The sequence below is a fragment of the Pelophylax lessonae genome, assembly GCF_965119305.1.
Source record: "Pelophylax lessonae genome assembly, chromosome: 2".
Lineage (NCBI taxonomy): Eukaryota > Metazoa > Chordata > Amphibia > Anura > Ranidae > Pelophylax > Pelophylax lessonae.
In genome coordinates, this window is record NC_138769.1 from 165,998,536 (window position 1) to 166,019,675 (window position 21,140).

The 21,140-nt window shown below is 41.9% G+C and overlaps 1 protein-coding gene across 1 annotated transcript; it reads right to left on the bottom strand.

The window, feature by feature from the left end:
- Positions 1-147: 147 nt before the first annotated feature.
- ZFX (zinc finger protein X-linked) lies at positions 148-19,990 on the bottom strand. The gene is made up of 8 exons (XM_082245568.1): positions 19,871-19,990; positions 19,597-19,688; positions 12,178-12,723; positions 11,423-11,572; positions 11,037-11,177; positions 4,040-4,177; positions 3,480-3,629; positions 148-1,860 (listed from the first exon to the last, which is right to left on the bottom strand). The coding sequence occupies exons 2-8, from the start codon at positions 19,661-19,663 to the stop codon at positions 665-667; spliced, it is 2,388 nt and encodes a 795-aa protein (XP_082101694.1). The 5' UTR covers positions 19,664-19,688; positions 19,871-19,990; the 3' UTR covers positions 148-664.
- Positions 19,991-21,140: the final 1,150 nt, after the last annotated feature.

Sequence of the window (21,140 nt, forward strand, 5' to 3'; positions counted from 1 at the left end):
GCTGTGTGCCCAATAAGAATTACTGTGGCATTTTTGTGTTTAAAAAAATAGTTTGTTTTTTGGTGTAATCTTTAAATCACAACTCCCAACATAAGGACTTACCTAAGCTCTTTTTTTTATTTTACTCTGCAAATATAGCATAGCTGGGACATGGACTGCTACAGTACTGCATCTTCTGTATGCTGCTCAATGACATAGGACAACTTGCATTTATTGACACCTAAGAAAGCTGACGCACAGCAATAACAAAATTCCCATGCATCCACTTTCATTAATAACCCCACTAAATACTGATAAATAAAACTACATTTTGCCTGCCAAAAAGGACTAACTTTTCGATGGAGTAGAAGTTCATGTAAAAGTCCCAATTCTTCATGCAACTTCGGTAGAATGTGTTCTTTTATAAGCTAGAAGAATGTTGTGGCATTAGATTTTTGAATCGCATACAGAAGTGAATGAAAGATCTCAGCATACATGTCCACCTGCTCCTCACAGTTGCAGCTTTGTCAGTTTATTAAACAGAGCAGAACTGGAATATAAAAAATAGTTTAGAGGCACATGGCTTACTAAAATGACAAAAAAGCAAAAACAAAACCCACACTAGACTTTTACAAGAATGGGTACACAATAAGCAATACTCTGAAAAGACAGGTATATAAAAAGGTCACACTAAAGCAGCCTCTTTATGATGTTTCATTGTGTGCTGGTTCTTTTCAGAGGGCCGGCGAAAGCCTTTTTTGCAGTAGTCGCAGCGATGGGGGTAGTCTTTGGTGTGGATGGAGATGACATGACGTTTAAAACCAGAAGCGTCCGTAGTATTGTACTCACAGTACTCACACTGGTAAACTTTCTTACCACTGTGAGTTTTCATGTGCTTTTTCAGTTCAGCCTGCTGCCTAAAGCCCTTACGGCAGCGCTTGCACCTAAATGGTAACTCCTTAGTGTGCACAGAAAGAATGTGTCGACTCAAAACAAACGGGTCCGAAATCTGAAACTCGCAGTGCCTGCACTGGTGCATCTTTTTGCCCCGGTGTGCAGCTTCGTGCTTTTTCAGCTCAGAAGGCCGATGAAAGCCCTTCTCGCAAACTTCGCACTTATGAGGATAATCCTTGGTGTGCACAGAGATAATGTGCCTCTTTAGGTCACTAGAGTTGGAGCTCTTGTGGTCACAGTGCAGGCACTGATGACTTTTGCTCTCTTGGTGCAAGATGGCATGTGCCTGCAGCTCCTTAGAGTCTACAAACGTCTGCAGACAAATGTCACACTTGAATGGCATCTCTTTGCTGTGCTTCGTCTTAACATGGGTTTTCAAGTTGGAGGAGTCTGCTGACTTGTAGTCACAATACTGACAGACATAAGGTTTCTCTCCAGTATGAGTACGCATGTGCTTCTTGAGCTCAGATGGATGACGGAAACCCTTTCCACACTCCACACAGATATGTGGAAAGCTCTTGCTGTGCACAGCCAGGAGGTGCCTGTTCAGTAAGCCCTGCTCCGCAGTCTCATAATCGCAGAATTTACACTTGTGCATTTTGTTCCCAGACTTTTCCTTATGTGTCAATTTGTGAGCAAACAAAGCATTGGCGTGCAGAAATACTTTGCCACATTCATCGCAGTCCAACTCCTTCTCAGTTTTAATAACAACAGCAGCAGTCAGCTTGTGACTCTCCAGGTGGTTGTGTAGGCTGACCTTCTTATTTGTGGTGTAATCACAGTCAGTACAGCGATATTTCTTGCGGGCTAGGTGCTCGGGGTGGTTCTTCATGTGTCTCTTCAGAAAACCCCGTGACTTAAACTTCTTCCCACAGATCATACACGGGTAAACAGTGAGTGGATGTCCATCGGGACCAATAATTATGGCTATTAAAAGACACAAATAAATATTACATGAATTTTTATCTCCCTAAACCTTTAATGAAGACAACGAAAATGGAGGATATCACGCAAATGAAGTATTTGCAAGCAGAAAAAAAAAAAGATCTAAAACTAAATGAACATTTTTATTATTCAGTTTATTAATAAAACATGACAAAAGAAGGTTCCCACAATAAAGGAGAACTTGCTCATAGAGAACAAATATCTTCTCTCCAACTTCCAAAGGACAATTATGAATTGTTATTGGGGGGAGTCCTCCGTTTTTCTGGATAAGCTTAACTAGACCAGATCTTATATTCCTTGTGTGCTGAGACATTTGGGAAAAAAGCTAGTTGTTGAGACATTTGTGCTAGAGTGGGTGATTGGGTTAATTTTTTAAAGGGATTTTCCACTTTCTAGCTAAAAAAAAAAAAAAAAAAAACACGAACAAATAGCATCTGTGTTTAAAGCCTACAAAAAGGCATTTGACTGGCTTGTCAATGCAGGTTACCACAGCTGTTATGCTTCCACAGCACCCCTACAGATGTGCACTGGCCAGGCTTATCTGTGCCAGCCACCATGGTTGCTGTGCTTGCCCAGCATCCCCCTACGTCCCTCCGAGGGGACTGGGCCACATGCTAAAATCTCTGAGGTCACATGCAGCCTGGGGGTTGGACACCCCTGCTCTACAGTGTACCTAGCTGCCCCCCAGTTCTTGCACTCTTATGTTTACATGTAGAAATACCTGTACAATAGGACTATGCTTAAAAACATGAAGCTTACATTCAGTAGAAAAAAAAAAAAATTAGCACAAGGAACATCACTTGCTCTTAATATGAGGTGTTTCACCACCACAACCCATCTTTCCCACTGCCATTGCAACATTCCTGTGCAGGGGTAGGACGGAGTTGGGGTAAATCCATAGAAAAAGATTTAAGAGAATGCCTGAGCCAGCAGTACAAGGGACACATCAGATAATTAGTAAGTAATGTCCCTTGTGCTGATTTTATTTTTATTATTTTGACTAAACTGAGGCTTTGATAAAAAACTGTGTGGAGAAAAAAAAATTCCAACAGAAAAGGCAAGGCTCCTTTGAGGTACAATGGCTGGCAGACCTAAAGGTACTGTTTAGATTCTACTCGACTCCCCAAACCTTCCTTATTCGATTTTTCTTTTTTTTTTTCTTTCCCCACAATGAGTTAAGTTGTTCAACATATAGTCCTTTTGAACAGGTATGGACAATGGCGTCACGCCCTGTATTAAACTGGTGTCACAAACCACAACTGTATAGGTTTTCTCAAGAGTACAGCAAAAAATGTTCACTTTTAGACTGTCGCTCTGAGCAAATTAAAGTTTCCACTGAGCCCTACAGAGCAGAAACAAGGTAAGGGCATAGGTTATAGGACTCTCATTTGTATGTGTAATTTTAGTTTGACACACACAAACTGGCTTTTTTTTTTTTTAAGAGCAAACCAGTTAGGATTAGCCTGATAAAGTTCAGCTTGCTGGCTGGAAATCCAAAAACATGCAATAATTTTGTATTTACTCAATTTAAAATTAAAATAAAAAATGATATATACATAATGAATCTACGTAATAAAACATTTTGAATCCAGAACACAAACCTGTTTGGTACTGTCTATTTTCTCCTCTTCTCTTCTTCTTTGGTTTTTGCTTTAGTCTCTCGAGTCCATCAGACTCATCTATGTGTAAAAGAGCACTAGCAGTTCCATTACGATGTTCTACTCCCTCCACACTGTTAGTCATGTTATTACCTAAAACATGAAAGCGTGGTATCAAAAATCTACAGAGAAATATATAATGAAATTTTAAAGCCATTTTGCATAGTTTCAGTGAGCACATGTACTATCACTATTACTGTAATGTGTACCTTACAGTAATGATCGCTTTTTATCATGCTTGGTAATACAAGATTTACATTGCTGTAGGGGGGTCATGCAGATAGACATGGTTTTCCTACATTTGATTTGCAGCCAAAGGAGTTGAAATGCAGCCTTTTCTAGTGTAAAGCTGTGAATTGAATACATGCATTTGAGCAACACTGCTCACACCAATCACCTTCACAACTGCTGAGATCAAATTTCAATTAAAACAAGACCTGAATGGAAGACTTGGAAGCACTGCATTTAAATATTAATTACTCCTAATAGACAAAGGTCTTTACCATAAGCTGCTGCCCAGGCAACCGGCATAAATGTCTTGCTTAGTTCAGCATCGTCAAGTTGATGATCGTGTGTTATTGAGGCATCCTCCTCTCCAACAATAACCTCCATATACACTTCATCAGCAATCTCTGCTACATCTGTGCAAAAAACAATGTTGTTTGAGGTTTACACTGGCACAATATTTATGCAAATATACAGAAATACATAAAGATTTTCCTACTTCTTAATTTTCCTTGCCCCTCAAAAGTTCACAGGCCAAAAGCAGGCTTTTCAAATATTTTGGTGCAGTCCAAAGCAGATGTGTGTTTAATGTGATTTTTCCATGCATTATTATTTATATTTTTTTTTTTAATTAAAAATTAGGAATTTACAAGCCTCAAACAGGAACAGAAAGGGGTAGATTTACAAAGCTTGTATCTAACCCACCACCAAGGTTTCCTTTTAATGCATTAATAGGTCTTTGTACCTACAATTATGTAATTTTAATCATATTAACATATCTGTAAATAAGTAACTATTACCAAATTATTCATTTATAGTGGAAGCATGTATGAGCAATTTGCATTTAACTGATAAAAAAATCCAGTTAATATGTACAGAAGATCTACTATGAAATATAGAAAAAAAAACCTGAAAAATCTTTTATATTCTATAAAGCAATAAATCACAGTTGTTTGTCCATAGTATTGTGGTTCACTATGCTGGAGGTCCTTAGAATTTCCACAGACACTTGGTGGTGAAAAAATGTTGACACTAGGAATCACTTGGTTGAATTCCTAGTCTGCCTAGAGAATTATTCATATTTGCTTTAATGCACCAATCAGTATGAAGAAATGGTGTCATCAGTTGGGATATTTCCGAGTTTGATAATGAGTGTTCCATAAATCTTTGCCATCAGTTAAAGCGGAGTTCCACCCAAAAGTGGAACTTCCGCTTTAGGGAGTCCTGACCCCCCGACATGCCACATTTGGCATGTCATTTTTTGGGGGGGGGGAGCGGGTACCTAGTTTTGACAGGTACCCGCTCCCACTTCCGCTCGGAGCGCCGCGGCGCCCTGAGCGGAAGTTCTCCTCTCCCCCCTCCCTCCCTGCAATCTTCTGGGACACGTCAGAGGTCCCAGAAGATTGCCGGCCAATCACGGCGCGCAGCGCGACTCGCGCATGCGCAGTGGGTACCCGGCTGTGAAGCCGCAAACTGTAACAGCCGGGTGCCCACAGCAGTGATGCCGGCGCCGAGGGAGAGGATCGAGGCTTCCGGCGGCCGCATCGCTGGACCGTTGGACAGGTGAGTAAATGGCTGGAACTCCGCTTTAAAGAAACATTTTGTAAAGTTAAGAGCTTGTATTATTGTGTCCATTTTTTCGATATACAGAAAGGATTTCAGTTCTTTTTCACCGTAGTGAATTTGGGAGTAATAGGCGATGGCAAGTAAAAGCTAAACATTTGTGGCTATAGGTCTCTTTTTAGTCACAGGAGTACATTTACAAAATGTACTCCTGTGACCTTAAAGCGGAGTTCCACCCAAAAGTGGAACTTCCACTTTAGGGAGTCCTGACCCCCTGACATGCCACATTTGGCATGTCATTTTTTTTTGGGGGGGGGGGGGGAGCGGGTACCTAGTTTTGACAGGTACCCGCTCCCACTTCCGCTCGGAGCGCCGCGGCGCCCTGAACGGAAGTTCTCCTCTCCCCCTCCCTCCCTGAAATCTTCTGGGACACGTCAGAGTCCCAGAAGATTGCCGGCCAACCAAGACGCGCAGCGCGACTCCCGCATGCGCAGTGGGTACCCGGCTGTGAAGCCGCAAACTGTCACAGCCGGGTGCCCACAGCAGTGATGCCGGCGCCGAGGGAGAGGATCGAGGCTTCGGGTGGCCGCATCGCTGGACCTTTGGACAGGTGAGTGAATGGCTGGAACTCCGCTTTAAGTCAGTCGATAATGGGCTACTGCCTGCTTGCAGCTGAGCTGCAGTCAAAAGGATGCCGACAATATTATTGGGATCAACCCACGCAATCTGACAGTTGGCAACGCCTCCCAGTTACAAAAGAAAATAAAATTAAAAAAATTAGGATAGAGATTATATATATATATATATATATATATATATATATATATATCTATATATATATCTATATATATATCTATATGTATATCGTGTTTTGTGTTATTTTAATCCATTAAAGCGTATTATTCCCAAAAAAATAAAAAACTGCGTTTGAAAAAGCGCTGAGCAAATACTGTGTGACATAAAAAAAATGCAACAATCACCATTTTATTCCATTTGGTATCTGCTCAAAAATATATATAAAAATAAATAAAATGTTTGGCGGTTATAAGCTATTTTCTAGCAAAAAATACGGATTTAAACTTGTAAACAAAAAGTGCCAGAAAATGCCTGGTCTTCAAGTGGTTATGAAAAAAAGGAGGTCATTTTAAAAAAGGACAAGTCTCAAAAAGGTTCAGATGGGCAACAAAGCTGGCAAGTGGTACTAACAAGAAAGCGCTAGAAGAACATTTTGCAACTAATTAGGTTAATTGGCAACTGGTCATTACAGGCGGTCCCCGGTTTGCAAACATCCGACTTACAAACGACTCCTACTTACAGAGAGACTCCTACTTACAGAGAGACTCCTACTTACAGAGAGACAACATGAAGTGAGAAATCTCCCCCTAGGAAGGGAGATTCACTCCTGTAAGAGTTATCATGGTAATAAGGTTCTCCACTAAAGCTCTCACCAATCTTGGTTTCCACAACAACCCAAAATTTTCAAAATCCAATTGTCAGAGATTAACAGAAAGTGAGGTGAAATCTTCTGAACAGGGGCACAGACAGCAAAACAAATGCTACAGGGGTGTTAACCCTTCCCTAGGTTATCCAAAAAAGTTAACTTTTTTTTTGGCTGGAGCTACAGTTAAAAAATGTACCCGTTACGACTTACAAACTAATTTAACTTAAGAACAAATCTACAGACCCTTATTTTTTAACCTGGAGGCCGCCTGTATTATGATTGGGTATAAATAGGGCATTTAAAGAAGTCAGAGCATCTCAGAAGTAAAAGATGGGAAGAGTTTCATTAATCTGAAAAGCTGCCATCTGAAATTGTCAAATAACTTCAGAATAAACGTTCCTTAATGTAAAATTTCTAAGACTTTAAATATATCATCATCTACAGTCCATATTATAAAAAGATTCTGAGAATATGGAAAAATCTGTGTGCAAAGGACAAGGCGGAAACACAATATTGGATGCTCGTGATCTTTGGGCCCTCAGATGGCAGTGCATTAAAAACAAGCACAATTCTGTGATGGACTTTACTTCATGGGCTCACAAATACTTCCATAAATCACTGTGTCTGTGAACACAGTTCACCCTGCCATCCAAAATTGCAAGGTAAAGCATTATCATGCAAAAAAGAAGCCATATCTGAGCATGATCCAGGAACACTGCCATATTCTCTGGGTCAAAGCTCAATGAAAAGGTGGTCAGACATATTGAAATCCCGCATCCTACAGACTAAAGAGAAAAGGGACCTTACGGCTTGTTTTCAGCGTTCAGTTCGAAAGCCTGCATCTCTGATGTTATTGGCGTGCATTAGTGTGTATGTAATGGGCAGTTTGCACATCTGGAAAGGCACCATCAATGATGAAAGACAGATCCAGGTTATAGAGCAATATCTGCTTGGGCAAGAATGGAACAACAGTCCTCTCCCAAAACTCCAGCAACTGGTCTATTCCCAGACGTTTACAGTGTTGTTAAGAGGGGATGCTACACCATGGTAAATATGGCTCTGCCCAACTTTTTTGGAATTAGAGTTATGTTGCCAACTTTTTGTTGCCCTGTCCCAACTTTTAGACATGGGTCTTTTATTAACTTAAAAAATTAAATTTTTTCCGCTCAAAATGGTGAATTTTCTCAATTTGAATAATAATGTTTTTTTATTTTCTATTGTGCATAAAATATGGGTTTAGCAGATTTGCAAAGTTTAGCTTTTTTTTTTTAATGTAGATTTCGCACAGTGTCCAAACTTTTTTTGGAATTGGGGTTGTAGTTTTTTTTTTTTTTTTATCACCCTAAACCTCTCCTTTAATGAAAACATGCACTGAAGCATATTACAATACATTTTAAATTTAGTGCAATTTTTGACTGCACTTTTTAAAGCACAAACAAGCCCATTAAAGTGAACAGAGAGTTGAGAAGAGTCCAATTACATTTAGCAACAGAGATTAAAGTGGGACTGGTTTTAGGAAAGTGGATACAAAGGAAATGCTTGAAATCAGTGATTGTGAACAGCAATCAACAAAACAGGGGGTTAAAGATTGTGAAAGACTTAACTCTCAAATCAGTGGATTTAGAGCCGGTGTTAACGTTAGAAAACCATAACCCGTGACAAATCCATACCCACGTCACTTCCTGTTAGGAACAGCTGAGCAGCGTTGCAGTGCGCATGCTTACAGCCCCGGATACGTCATTGAACATCTGAGGAGCCGACAAGTGCGCATGCACGGAGGGTATGGATTTTTCACGGTAGTGTGTGTAACGTTACACTTGCGGCGGTTACATTAAAACAGCTCGCCTGCAATATGACTCATCTCCGCTCCTTTCCCTGACACTTCCCTGATCTCGGCTAATAAATATAAAAGCGGCGGAGGCTGTATGAAATCTAAATGATGGAGATCTCGGCTCCGTGATCCGCTTTTATATTTATTAGCCGAGATCAGGGATAGGAGCGGAGATGACATGTTGTAGCCAAGCTGTTTTAATGTAACCGCCGCAAGTGTAACGTTACACACACTACCGTGATAAATCCATACCCTCCGAGCATGCACCGGAAGTGACGAGGGTATGGTTTTTTCACGGGTATTGTTTTGTTTACGGAACACCGGTTCACACTACCGCGACCAGAAAGTCGCCTAATATGGGGCGACTTGTTAGCGCGACTTATGAATTATTTTATGCGACTTATATGATAGACGACTTTGTACAACTTTGTATTTCGCCAATCAGAATATGATGTGTTGTGACCCAATTCCAAAAGTTCTTAAAATTTGTCGTTTTTGAAAGAGAGCCAATTATTGAAAAAATTATTAAAAAAAAAAAGATTTCTTTGGATTTAGTGTCGGGGGGGGGGGGGGGGGGTCTAAAAAGTGTGCCTGTGAAGTTTCAGCTCTGTAGCGTGTCCAGAACCAGAAAAAAAAGGATAATTTTTCTTAGAATTTTTATTAGCGCAGGGATGGGGTTCCTCTCCTGTCACACCTGGGCGTTTTTGTTTCAGGCGTTTATTGGGCATTTTTTGGAGGCAGGCATGACATCTGAACTTCTGTATAGGGATATATATATATATATATATATATATATATATATATATATATATATATATTATATACACACATATAGGTGTGAAAGGAGGGTAACACCATCCCTGCAAATAATTTCAGTAGCACAGGGATCCGCTCCTTTCACACGTGTGTGTGTGTGTGTGTATATATATATATATATATTATACATACATACACACACATATGTGTGTGTGAATATATACTCCTACACAGAAGTTCAGATGTTATGCCTGCCTCCAAAGACATCCACAAAAAAGCCCAATAAACGCTTGAAACAAAAACGCCCAGGTATAAAAGGAGCGGAGCCCCATCCCTGCTCTACTAATAATTCTCATTATTTCATCATTCTAATTCATAAAATTATCTTTTTCTTATGGCGGTCACCCTGACATGGATGAGTTCTGTCACCCTGGCATAGCAGTCAGAGTCAGTTCACCCTAAACTACACTACGGTCACCCTGACACTTTCCCTACAGAAACTAGATTATTGAATCTAACTATAGTGGTATATAGTACCCTAACTACACTGCATATCCCTTTCCTCACACTAAGTGTGCACCAGTGCCACGAATCAGTGTCCCACCAGTGCCACGAATCAGTGTCCCACCAGTGCCACGAATCAGTGTCCAACCAGTGCCACGAATCAGTGTCCAACCAGTGCCACTGCCCACCAGTGCCACTCACACAGACCAGGCAGAGATAATGGTATATAGGAACTGTAGGCATGGCTGCAAGGTGGGGAATGCCTGGTTAATTTTCCTTCTTCTTCCTGGAAAGTCGGATCACAAGTCGCTTCAAATAAGATAAGGATCCGACTTCCATTGAAGTCTATTGGCACAAGTCGGATACAAGTCGCCTCAAAGTAGTACAGGACCCTTTTCTGAAGTCGGAGCGACTTCAGTAGCGCCAAGACGCCTCTCATTGATTTACATTGGATTTGTTATGTCAAGCGACTTGGGGCAACTTGAGGGCACACAAGTCGCCTGACAAGTCGCGGCAGTGTGAATTGAGTCTAAGACAAAATCTATCCGAATGTGAAAAGAAAGTCGGGTGGCAAATAACTGAATAATCATCTGTTTGAGAGTAAATATATAAAAATGTGATGCTGGGGTTTTGATAAACAGGCTTTTATTGCTTTTCAACATGTATTTTTAAAGCAGTGTGAAGCAATGTCAGAATTTTGACTCAATCTTCACCTTCTTCAATGTCTGCAAGGTAACAGACATTTCTGGGAGTGTTAATCTTCTGGGTCCTCCACAGATCTCCACTCATTATCATACAGACAGAGGTCACCAGGAGGAAACAGTGATGAGCTGTCGAGGGACCCAGCAAATCCACACTCCCCCTGCAGATTTCAGAAATGGGAAGTATTTGCTTGCTTATTTTACAGGTATACCTTTCTGCAAAAATTTTTACATATGGCAGTGCTGCAATGCTGCATTAGACTGGTTTCTTGTGTACACATAACCTTAGTGAGGTCGATAGAGTGGCTTGACAACCTACTGTATGTATGAACTCAATTAAGAAACTAGTCTCAGTAACTGTAAATGGTGTGACATGTAAGAATGTTCCACAAACATTATTCTGTTAAGTCTACCTACTGAACCCAGAATAAAAAGGACATTCATTTGAACACTTTTCTCAGTTATGCTTAAAAATTTACCCAAATCATCTTCATTTTGGGAGTCATTAACAGCCATATAAACCATTTTCTCCCGAGGAAGCCGACCTCCAGTATGTGGGTCCAAAAGTCCCTCTCCATGGTCATTCTCAGACTCGCTTTCAACAATATCCACAGTGCCACCTGGCAGGAAAGATATACATACAATTTATTTTTTCTACAGCCAAATTATATAATAAATAAGGAGAAACAAAGCAGAGAAAACAAACACAGATGCTAGGGTATGTTCTCAATTTTCATAAAAACAAACAAAAAAAAAAACCATAAAAATAAATAATCATTGTCTTAAGATTACACAAGCTGTAAGAAAACGAGCACAATGAGTTGGCTGGCTGCTTTATGAAATATTTTGTGAGCAAGTTGCTTACCCAAGTCTTCCTCACCGGGATCCGCCTTAAATATGTAAACCTTGATAACTTCTGGGCACGATCCATCTAACTTGCTGGAGTCACCCTCTACCTCACCTGCCATAGCAATTTCTTCAGCACACTCTTCATCAATTTTCTCTGCATCATCCACTAAAAAAAAAAAAAAATAGATATAAAAAAATAAATTCCCTGCTTGCAGTGAATTATTATTCTGGACCAAAAACATCCCCAAACTACCAGTGCATCTTGATTCTGTAAACACTTACTCCTGGCTGACTATCAGTATGCTGTAAACATAAGCAGTTTCTTCAAAAAATTCTAAGTTAAGGTCTGTCCAGGAACAAAGATTCAATACTGGCCATCTTTTTTAATCAAAACAGAAGGTACAACCGTTAGATCTATTGTGTTCCCTTTCTTTCCTGAAGAAAATGCTGTTCCAGGCTTCACTGAGTGCTGGCCCCATGTCTGAGGCCTAGGCATTTGGTCATGTGATCTTTGCTAATGCAGGAACAGAACTGATATTTAGGGGAACTGTTTCCGAACGCTGACCAAGATTTACTTACAAAAGAAAACCTCCGCGCAAAATTGTCATCAGAGACATAAGAGCGACTGCTGATCTTCTTCACCACAAGCAATATTGCTATTATTCTGGACTAAACCATAAACTTTAGCCCTAAATTTTAAGCAACTCTTCATTTATAAGCATGGCTTGACTAAAAAAAGCAACATAATCATTATGTAGAACACAAACGTACATGAAATCATGAGGTAGTCATCACAATTTACTTCTTCCCCATCTGGTCCTTGCACTGGAATCCCATTGGCATCAATCACAGCCTCTGATGCACAGTCCGCTACTAAGACCTCTTCGGAAATCATGTCATCACCGAGACCATCATCTGCAATTGCCTCACCAACCACATGCTGAGACCGAATAACACTTTCAGTGTCTGGGACTGTCAGGTCACTTCCAACTAAGTCAGAGTCCAAAACACTGTCTGGTACGTCACAGTTAGAAAGGACATCCTCTTCCAGTTCCTGTTCCTCAGTTTCAGGACCAATTTCATCCTCTAAGACTTGCTCTGGTATTATTACAGTTTCCGATACCCGAGCACCCTCCAAAAGGTCTGAGCATTGCACATCTTCTATAACTACATCTTCAATTACATCCTGAATCACCACAGAGTCAGCATCTTCTGCAAAACCTTGAACAGTCATGCCTCCTTCTCCATCTGAAACAAAGACAGTCTCTTGGATCTCCACAATTATTTCATTTCCATTAAGATGTGGGGTTCCCGTTCCTAGGAGAGCGTAAAAAAAAAAAAAAAAAAAAGAGAATTATTTTGACCAGCCCAACAGTGAAAAAAAATGTATTTGGTTATATTTTTATAATACAAAAAATAGATTTAGGGATAGAGTGTCATGTGCAAAAAAACTGCAGTCTGCCAACATCCTATAAATATTTTAAAAAGAAGTGCACAATGCACCAACTCCCTCGTGGACTGTGGAGGCAGAGCTACAATACATATGAAAACTGGGTACCTAAAAAAAATGGATTTTTGACTTATTCATTTCTCCGATGTTCATTGACGGACACCATTGGGTTATACTGCCCCCTACAGGAGTAGGATACTAGGCAGAAAAAAAAAAAAAAAAAAAAATTTGACCACGCCCATGGGCAGTCCCAAGAGGTATACTCCCTCTCTCTCGGCTATAGGTACTCAGTTTTGTTGCAAGCAGTGTCAGAAGAATTACAACTCCACAGAGGGGTGAGTGCTGTGTCCATCAATGAACATCAGAGAAATGGATTTTACGGCAAGTCAAAAATCCCATTTTCTCTTTCCTTCATTGATGGACACAGCTCCTGATCTTCTTAACTATTGGGATGTCCCAAAGCAGTGGTAAATATGAGGGGGTAGAACAGCGAAAAATAATTTCCCAAGGCTAACTATAACCAACCAGGTAACGATGAACTCAACCAAAACAACTGGAGCTCAACTGAAAAAAAAAAAAAACAAACAATACACCCTCAAGAGGACCAGGACCCCTAAACAGCAGCCTGCAAAACCTTGCGGCCAAAGGAAGCATCTGCAGATGCCAACACATCCACTTTATGAAAGTGTGCACCGACGACCAGGTGGCCGCCTTGCAAACCTGCGTCACTGACGCCTGAGGACGGAAAGGCCCAGGAGGCACTAAGCGCCCAAGTAGAGTGTGCCTTGACAGGGAAAGGAGGAACCTGACCCCTGATGGAATAGGCCTGAATCACCGTCTGTCTGATCCATCTGGAAATGGTCACAGAGGAAGTGGAAAACCCTTTCCGAGGTCCATCCCTAAGCACAAATAGTGAGAGTCTGATTTCCTAAAAGACTCCGTAGCTACCAGGTACAACCTAAATCGCCTGGACCACATCCAAGGCATGCAAAGGAATTTCCTTTGGATGTTTTGGCCTGGGGCACAGGGAAAGCAACACAATGTCTTCATTTAAATGAAAATCAGAGATAACCTTTGGAAGGAACGACGGACAGGGACAAAGAACCACCTTATCTCTGTGAACCAACAAGTAAGGTGAACGTCAGAACACCGCCAATTCCAACACCCTGTGCCCAGGTGATAGCCACCAGGAAGGCCACCTTCTGGGACATTGTAGGCAGGGTAATCTCCCAAAGACTCTCAAAAAGGAGGCTTCTGAAGGACTGAGAGCACCAAATTGAGGTCCCAAGGCAGAAACAGAGAACACACCGGAGGGGGCCAAATGCCTTACTCCCTGAAGAAAAGTACGCACAGGGAGTGTGTGGCAGAGGGTCGTTGAAAGAAGACCGCTAAGGCCGACACCTGAGCCTACTACTGTCTGCTCAACCTCCCATTGAAGGAGGGCCAAGATCCAAGCCACTGAGACAGAGCCCCAAGAGATTAACACCATGCAATGTATGTCTTCCATGTACGATAGTAGATATTCCTATAAGTACATTTCCTAGCTTTTAACAGCGTTGGTATCACAGAGGCAGACAAACCTCTGTCCGTCAGCACCTGGCGTTCAACAGCCAAGCTGTCAAAGCAAGCAACTGTAAAGCAGGATAGAAGATCGGTCCTTGGGACAGCAGATCCTCCCCGAGAGAAAACCTCCAAGGAACGTCAGCGACCAGCTGCACCAGATCGGCGCACCAAGCCCAGCGAGGCCAGGCCAAAACCACTAAGATGACCGGAATCCCTTCTGCCTCAATTCTGCATAGAAGATTGAGAGGAGGGAGGTGTAAATCAGATGATACTGATCCCACAGGGCCACCAGCACGTCTGCGGCGTCCGCCAGAGGATCCTGTGACGGATGTCCGATTAAATGCGCACTGGACAACCCTGAATATGATCAGTCCAATGATCCAGGCACAGTCTGATCACTCTGCGTTCAGAGCCCCTGAGCAGAATTTCTGCCAAGGATGCCTCTGCAGCAGGAAAGGCTGGCATCCATGGTGACCACTGTCCAATACAAGAGGAGGAAGGATTTGTCCAGCCAAAGCGCCAGAGAATGAAGCCACCATATCAGGGACTCCTTTGATCCCCAGCTCAGCCGGATCGGATTGTGCAGAATATCCCTTTGCAGGGACCTTGTATGGAATTGTGCAAACAGAAACCCCTTGAAGGTAGACCCCATCAGGCCCAGCACCCGCATGCAAGTCCGGAGGGATAATTATCTGTTGGATAGAAGGATACGAACCGCAGCCTGCAATTTCTGGAGTTTATCCATAGGAAGGAGCACTCTGGCTAATGCCAAGTCCAGAGTCAGACACAGATAGCCTGGCTTTGTGGATGGAACTAGAGCAGACTTCTGAAAATTCAAAATCCAGCCGAACTCCCCTTTAGAGCTCCTATGGGGATTTCCATGTTTTCCACCAGAGCAGTAGGAGACTCCGCTCACAGAAGGAGTCTCCCAAGTAGACCAGTACGCAATCCCCCTTTGGCGTAACAATGCTAACACCAGAGCTAACACTTTTGTGAAGACCCAAGGAGCAGAGGCGAGACCAAAGGGTAACGTCAAACTGATAATGCTCCTCTCCCACAGCAAAGCAGTGGAAGCGCTGGTGACCGCCGCATATTGGAATGTGAAGGTAAACATCCTTGAGGTCGATAGAGGCAAGAAAATCCCCGATGCAGGGATGCCCCCACCGTGCGAATGGACTACATCCTGAACTTCTGCACCCGCACAAAGCATTTCAGCACCTAGAGGTCCAGGTCCTTCCTGGGAACTGTAAACGGGTTTGAGTAAAAACCCTGAAAACGTTCTGAAGTCGGAACTGGGACAATTTCCCCTCTAAGTAGAAGTCTTGTACCGCCCCAAACAGACCTTTTGGGACAAGTGCAGGTTTGAAGGAAAAAACCTTGCCGGGGGACAAGAGCGAAACTATCTTGTAGCCGGACTGAATGACTTTGTGGACCCACTTATATTGTACCAGGGAATTCTATGGGTCCGGAAACCAGCAAAGATGTCCCCCCACCCCCGATACGGGTGAGGGCGCACCTCATGCTGAAGAAGCCTTGTTGGCGGGTCTGGAGAAGCCCTCTCTCGGCTTGCCAGACCAGGTTCTTTCAGATCCTCCAGAGGCCCTAAAAGGCTTTGTGCCCTTGTCAGTCGATTCTGAGGGACGAAAAAAAACTTATGAGCTGAGAACGAGGGCCCACATCCATCTTTGCCCATAGTAGCCTGCGAAAGAAAGGTACTCTTGCCCCCTGTGAGACCCTTAATGTCGTCATCCAAGGTAGATCCAAACAGGCGATCTCCTTGAAAGGGGAGATCAGTCAAGGCCTTTTTAGAAGTCTGGTTCACAGACCGACATTTGAGCCAAAAGACACGCCGAAGGGCCACTGCCGAAACAGAGAGCCGAGCCACTAAGGGAGCCGAATCCAAAGAGGCATCACAGAAACTGCCACCAGATCAGCAAAGGCAGGGGGGGGGAGCTGTTTTCCCTCCAGGTCACAGCGTAAAAGCTTAGCCCACTCAGTCAGAGTTTGCGACACCAGGGCAATGGTGAATACCGGTCTTAGTGCCGAACCAGCCAGAGTGTACATATTGCGGGCCACAGCCTTCGCCTTCCTGTTAGCTCCTAAAGGCCGGGGACTCTTCAACCAGAATCATTGTTGCCTTGTTCAATCTGGAAACTGGGAGGTCCACCACTGGTGGAACAGTCCACTCCTTAAGAGGAGACTCCTTGTAGGGGTATCGCCTAGCAAATCGCTTAGGGACCCCAAGGGGACGCTTTGGTCATCCCAACTCTTAATAGGCGGGGAAAGGAACCACCTTTGCCGCTCTGGATGGCTTGTGAGTGCCAAAGGGAACCTGCGCCTCCATTGCAGCTGCGTCCTCAATCTTTAGGGTCTCACGCACAGATACGATCAGTGCTTCTACTAGCGCTTTTTTGTGCGCGGTTGCAGATGTGGAGGAATCATTCTCACCGAGTATTAAGGGCGTGTGGTCACAGACCAAGCAGGGAGACCCACGTCTGCGAAGGCCGAATAAGATTCACGATCTGATGAGGCAGGGGAAGGCGTCGCCCGAAAACCACCTCCACCAAGGACACAATAGACACAAAGGACCGCCGTCAGTGCATCGATAGAACGCTGCGACTCGGGCCGAGCCCCGGTCCTATGCGACCTCACGAGGCGTTTAACTCACAGGCCAACCCCCGTCCGGTGGGGCTATGACGCGGCTGACCTAGCGCATGGCTGAGGTCTGCCTGCACTCGCTGGCAAGACTGGGGTGACCACTGAATCTAGATTATCCAGCCCGTCACCCAGCCCTGCAGTTGATTGTAAATCTTACAGGAAAAACTTGGGGAAAAAAAATACTATCTAAAAAGAAAAAAATTGCCAGGACCAGAGCTCCCAGCAAGGAACTAGGTCCTTACTCCGGACCAGGCAGAAAAACTGAGTACCTATAGCAGAGAGAGGGAGTATACCCCCTGGGACTGCCCATAGGTGTAGCCAGCCAAACCGTGTATCTGCAACCTTTTGGATGTACCTGATGGTTCTGAGGGGTATCTAAGCATTAACCTACTAGATGTTTATATATGCATTCGGTTTTGATGCAATGTCATTTTATTAGGGCTTGAGGTCGGTTTCCTAAATAAAAATGTATTTTTTAAGCAGCCAAGTTTCATATGTAGCTCTGCCTCCACAGACCACAATCTTTTTGATATATTTTTATAAAACAATCACTAAAACATACATTTGTTTGGATTATTGACAGTTTTGTTCTTTAGGGCTCATGCAAACTGCAGCTCAAAGAAGCTGCTCCTACAGGCTTTTGAGCTCTTATTTTTTTTGCCTGGAAACTCCCCTTCATATCAGCCAATGTGCCCATGCACACTATGGCTTTTTGAGGAGTTTACAGGCAGAAAAAAAATGCAAACAAACCCACGTATATGAGGGGAGCATTCGAGCAGAAGAGACACCCAAGTGCCCAAAAATGCACGAAAAGCTCAAAAAAACACAAAAAAAAAAAAAAACAAGCTGAGGGGAAAGTTTGAGAAAAAAAATGCTCAGAAAAAGCTCAATTAAAACGTGCAAAAGAACCAAAAAGCATAAACTTCAAGCTGAAATAAAAGCGCAAATAAGCAGCTTTTTTGAGCTGCAGTGTGCATGAGCCCTTACACACATTGCCATAAAATAAATCAAGTCATAAGAACATTTGAATTTGAAAACAAGTAATCACACTTCAGACACATGTATCGATCAAATGAAAATAAATAAATATATAGAAATGTCACCCACACAGCACTTTACATTGCTAATTTGACCTGCAAGTTATTAAGTATACCATAGGGATGTCTAAGTAGACATCCCTATGTCTAGTAAACATGAGGTAAAGTACTAGCGGCTAGCCTAGCTGCCTAATGCCTGGCCCATCTGCCTCAAATGCTGCTTAGTGTAAAATCTAGATTCAGTGTTCTGGAACATGGTTGCCATGGACTGGGCACTCTGACATACTGAGTAGCTATGACATAAAGGCTAACAGATAGATGTCAATACCATTTACTCACTAATAGGGTGGCAAAGGCTGAATGTATTGGTACTTCTCGTGGCCGCAGTGGGACACAAATCACAGCATGCTGATGGTGCACAGAGAACAGGGGCAATGATTTGTTACCGGGCCAGTAACACCAGAATGTGGGTTTCCACATTCAAAATGCAACACAGCTGCGATTTGCAGAGGGTGTCAACAACACCACAAGCAGAGTGAGTTTGCCTGCACCAGATTGCACTGTACAAAAGGAGCATGAGATCTATTTGCAGTTCGTTTTCAAAACTTGTGCATGCACTACTTTTGGTGTTGTGCAGTGAGGTAACTGGTCCTCAAGCACAATCAAAACATAACTCCCATATATGTTGTAATATTATAAATTAATGAATAATATCATAATATATATATATATATATATATATATATATATATATATATATATATATATATATATATATATATATATTATATATAGTTAAGAACCAAAAAACTTTAAAGTTACACAACCTTGTATTATCTAAAAGAATATGCCTTTTGAAAATATATGCAATTACTACATTTAAAGATTATTATGTCAACCATGAATTTCATATTGCAGAAATGTGCCTTCTGTACCATGTAATTGTATTAAAAAAAAATATATATATCCTGTTCCCTTTGTATTGCTTAAGTTTTGTGAAATCCTAGTGTTCTGTCAGTCCCTTAGCTCTCCTACTAAAATCTGACCACACTAGGTATAAAAGCACGGCATGGTCAATTCTCTAGCTATTCTAGGAACTCCGCACAAGTATGATCAGTGAAGGATAGCGGTTTCTCCTCCCCTCCCCCACCTCTCTGAGCTCTTTATGCAGCTGAGAACCAAGGTTAAGTGATCGCTAAAGAAAAAAAAAAGGGAGGGGGGGTGGTATTTTTTTTAATAGATACACAAAATGTACACAAATGTTTTGCTTTTCATTTCTATTTTAAACTGAATGTATTGTTTACAAGGTGAGGGTGTACATGTACTTTAAATAAGGAAATTGCCTCATAGCGGAACAGTCAACTTCAGTTAGTACAGGAACTCATCTTGCAAGTCAAATTACTACAAATTCTTGAGACCTGACCATATTCTACCTAATCATTTTGTTTTGTTCATATTAATGACAAGAGCTACATAACGAACCTGAAGCATGAAAGAAAGCATGCGGCTCGGTGGTGTGCAGTGCAAGCTCGGCTACATCCTCTTCCATGACTCTGAAGCATTAGCTGATCTTTCTGTAATAGAAAATAATGATGCAAAGGAAAAAAAATACTTAAAATGAAATAAAGTTTTCGTATTAAGTCAAAAACACACATACATTATTAAAGATGCATTCTGATACCAACCTCGCTGGACATAAAACAGTTACATTGTTATAAGAACAGGCACAATAAATCAATCACAGTATTATCCTCACCATTTGGAAATTAAGTGTATGGAAGTGGACTCAATGGTTTTCTTTGTAGGCAACAGTAAGCATGTTTTCTTTTTTACTGTAAAAAAACAGTATGGTAACAGTTTCAATAAACTCATTGCAAAATTAAAAAAAAAATAAAAAAAAAACCCTACATAATTTAGAAATGCAAAATATAACTGCTCTCCTTAATTATGGACATCTATAAAGTAGCATAGTTAAAGAAAACCTGCAGTGGACAAAATTGCTCCCTTATCCTAAAAATTGCTGCCCGACTGTGATCCTGATCTGACTTCAACACAGCAACTGACCCAAAACAAGCTTGCAGTCAGAAATACTGAACTCTTGATTAGCAGGCTTCCTTTGGGTCAGTGACTCAAAATTAATAGACAAGCAACCAGGATTTTCAAAAGAAAAATTTCTCTGTGCTGGTGTCAAAACAACGCTGATGTCGTTTAACCACTTGAGCCCCGGAAGATTTTACCCCCTTCCTAACCAGGGCCTATTATGCGATTCGGCACTGCGTGGCTTTAACGGACAATTGAGCGGTCGTGCAATGCTGTACCCAAATGAAATTGACGTCTTTTTCCCACAAACAGAGCTTTCTTTTGGTGGTATTTGATCCCCTGTGCGTTTTTTGATCATGCGCTATAAACAAAAAAAGAGCGACATTTTTGCAAAAATAACAATATTTTTCACATTTTTTTTATATGAAATCCCCCCCCCCAAAAAAAAAATATGTAAAAATCTAAATTTAACATTTTAGACCAATTTGTTTTCTGCTACATATGTTTGGAAGAAAAAAAATCACAATAAGCGTATTTTGATTGGTTTGCGCAAAAGTTATTGCGTTTACTAACTAAGGGAAAGATTTTTGTCATTTTTGTTGTTTTTTTTTTTTTTTTAACGAGTAATGGCGGTGAGCTGCGATTTTTTTTGCGGGACTGCGACATTGCGGCGGACAGATCGGACCCTTGACTGACATTTTTGGGGTTACCAGTGACATTACTACAGTAATCAGTGTTATACATATGCACTGTTACTGTAAAAATGACACTGGGAGGGAAGGGGTTAACTTTATTGGAGAGGGAGGGGTTAAGTGTGTCCCCAGGGGCGTGCTTCTAACTGTGATTGGATGTGGCCGTGTGTGTGTGTGTGTGTGTGTGTGTGTGTGTGTGTGTGTGTGTGTGTGTGTGTGTGTGTAACAGCACAGATCAATGGTCCTACATAGCAGGACCGTATGATCTGTGCTTTTACACAGGGGAGAATGACA

Excerpts from the sequence above, each read along its gene's own strand:
- ZFX (XM_082245568.1), bottom strand. The coding sequence starts at position 19,663 with ATGGAAGAGGATGTAGCCGAGCTTGCACTGCACACCACCGAGCCGCAT. Across the intron at positions 4,178-11,036 it reads CCAAAATGAAGATGATTTGG|ATGTAGCAGAGATTGCTGAT; the intron begins GTAAATTTTTAA and ends TTTTTTGCACAG. Across the intron at positions 3,630-4,039 it reads TGCCTGGGCAGCAGCTTATG|GTAATAACATGACTAACAGT; the intron begins GTAAAGACCTTT and ends TTCATGTTTTAG.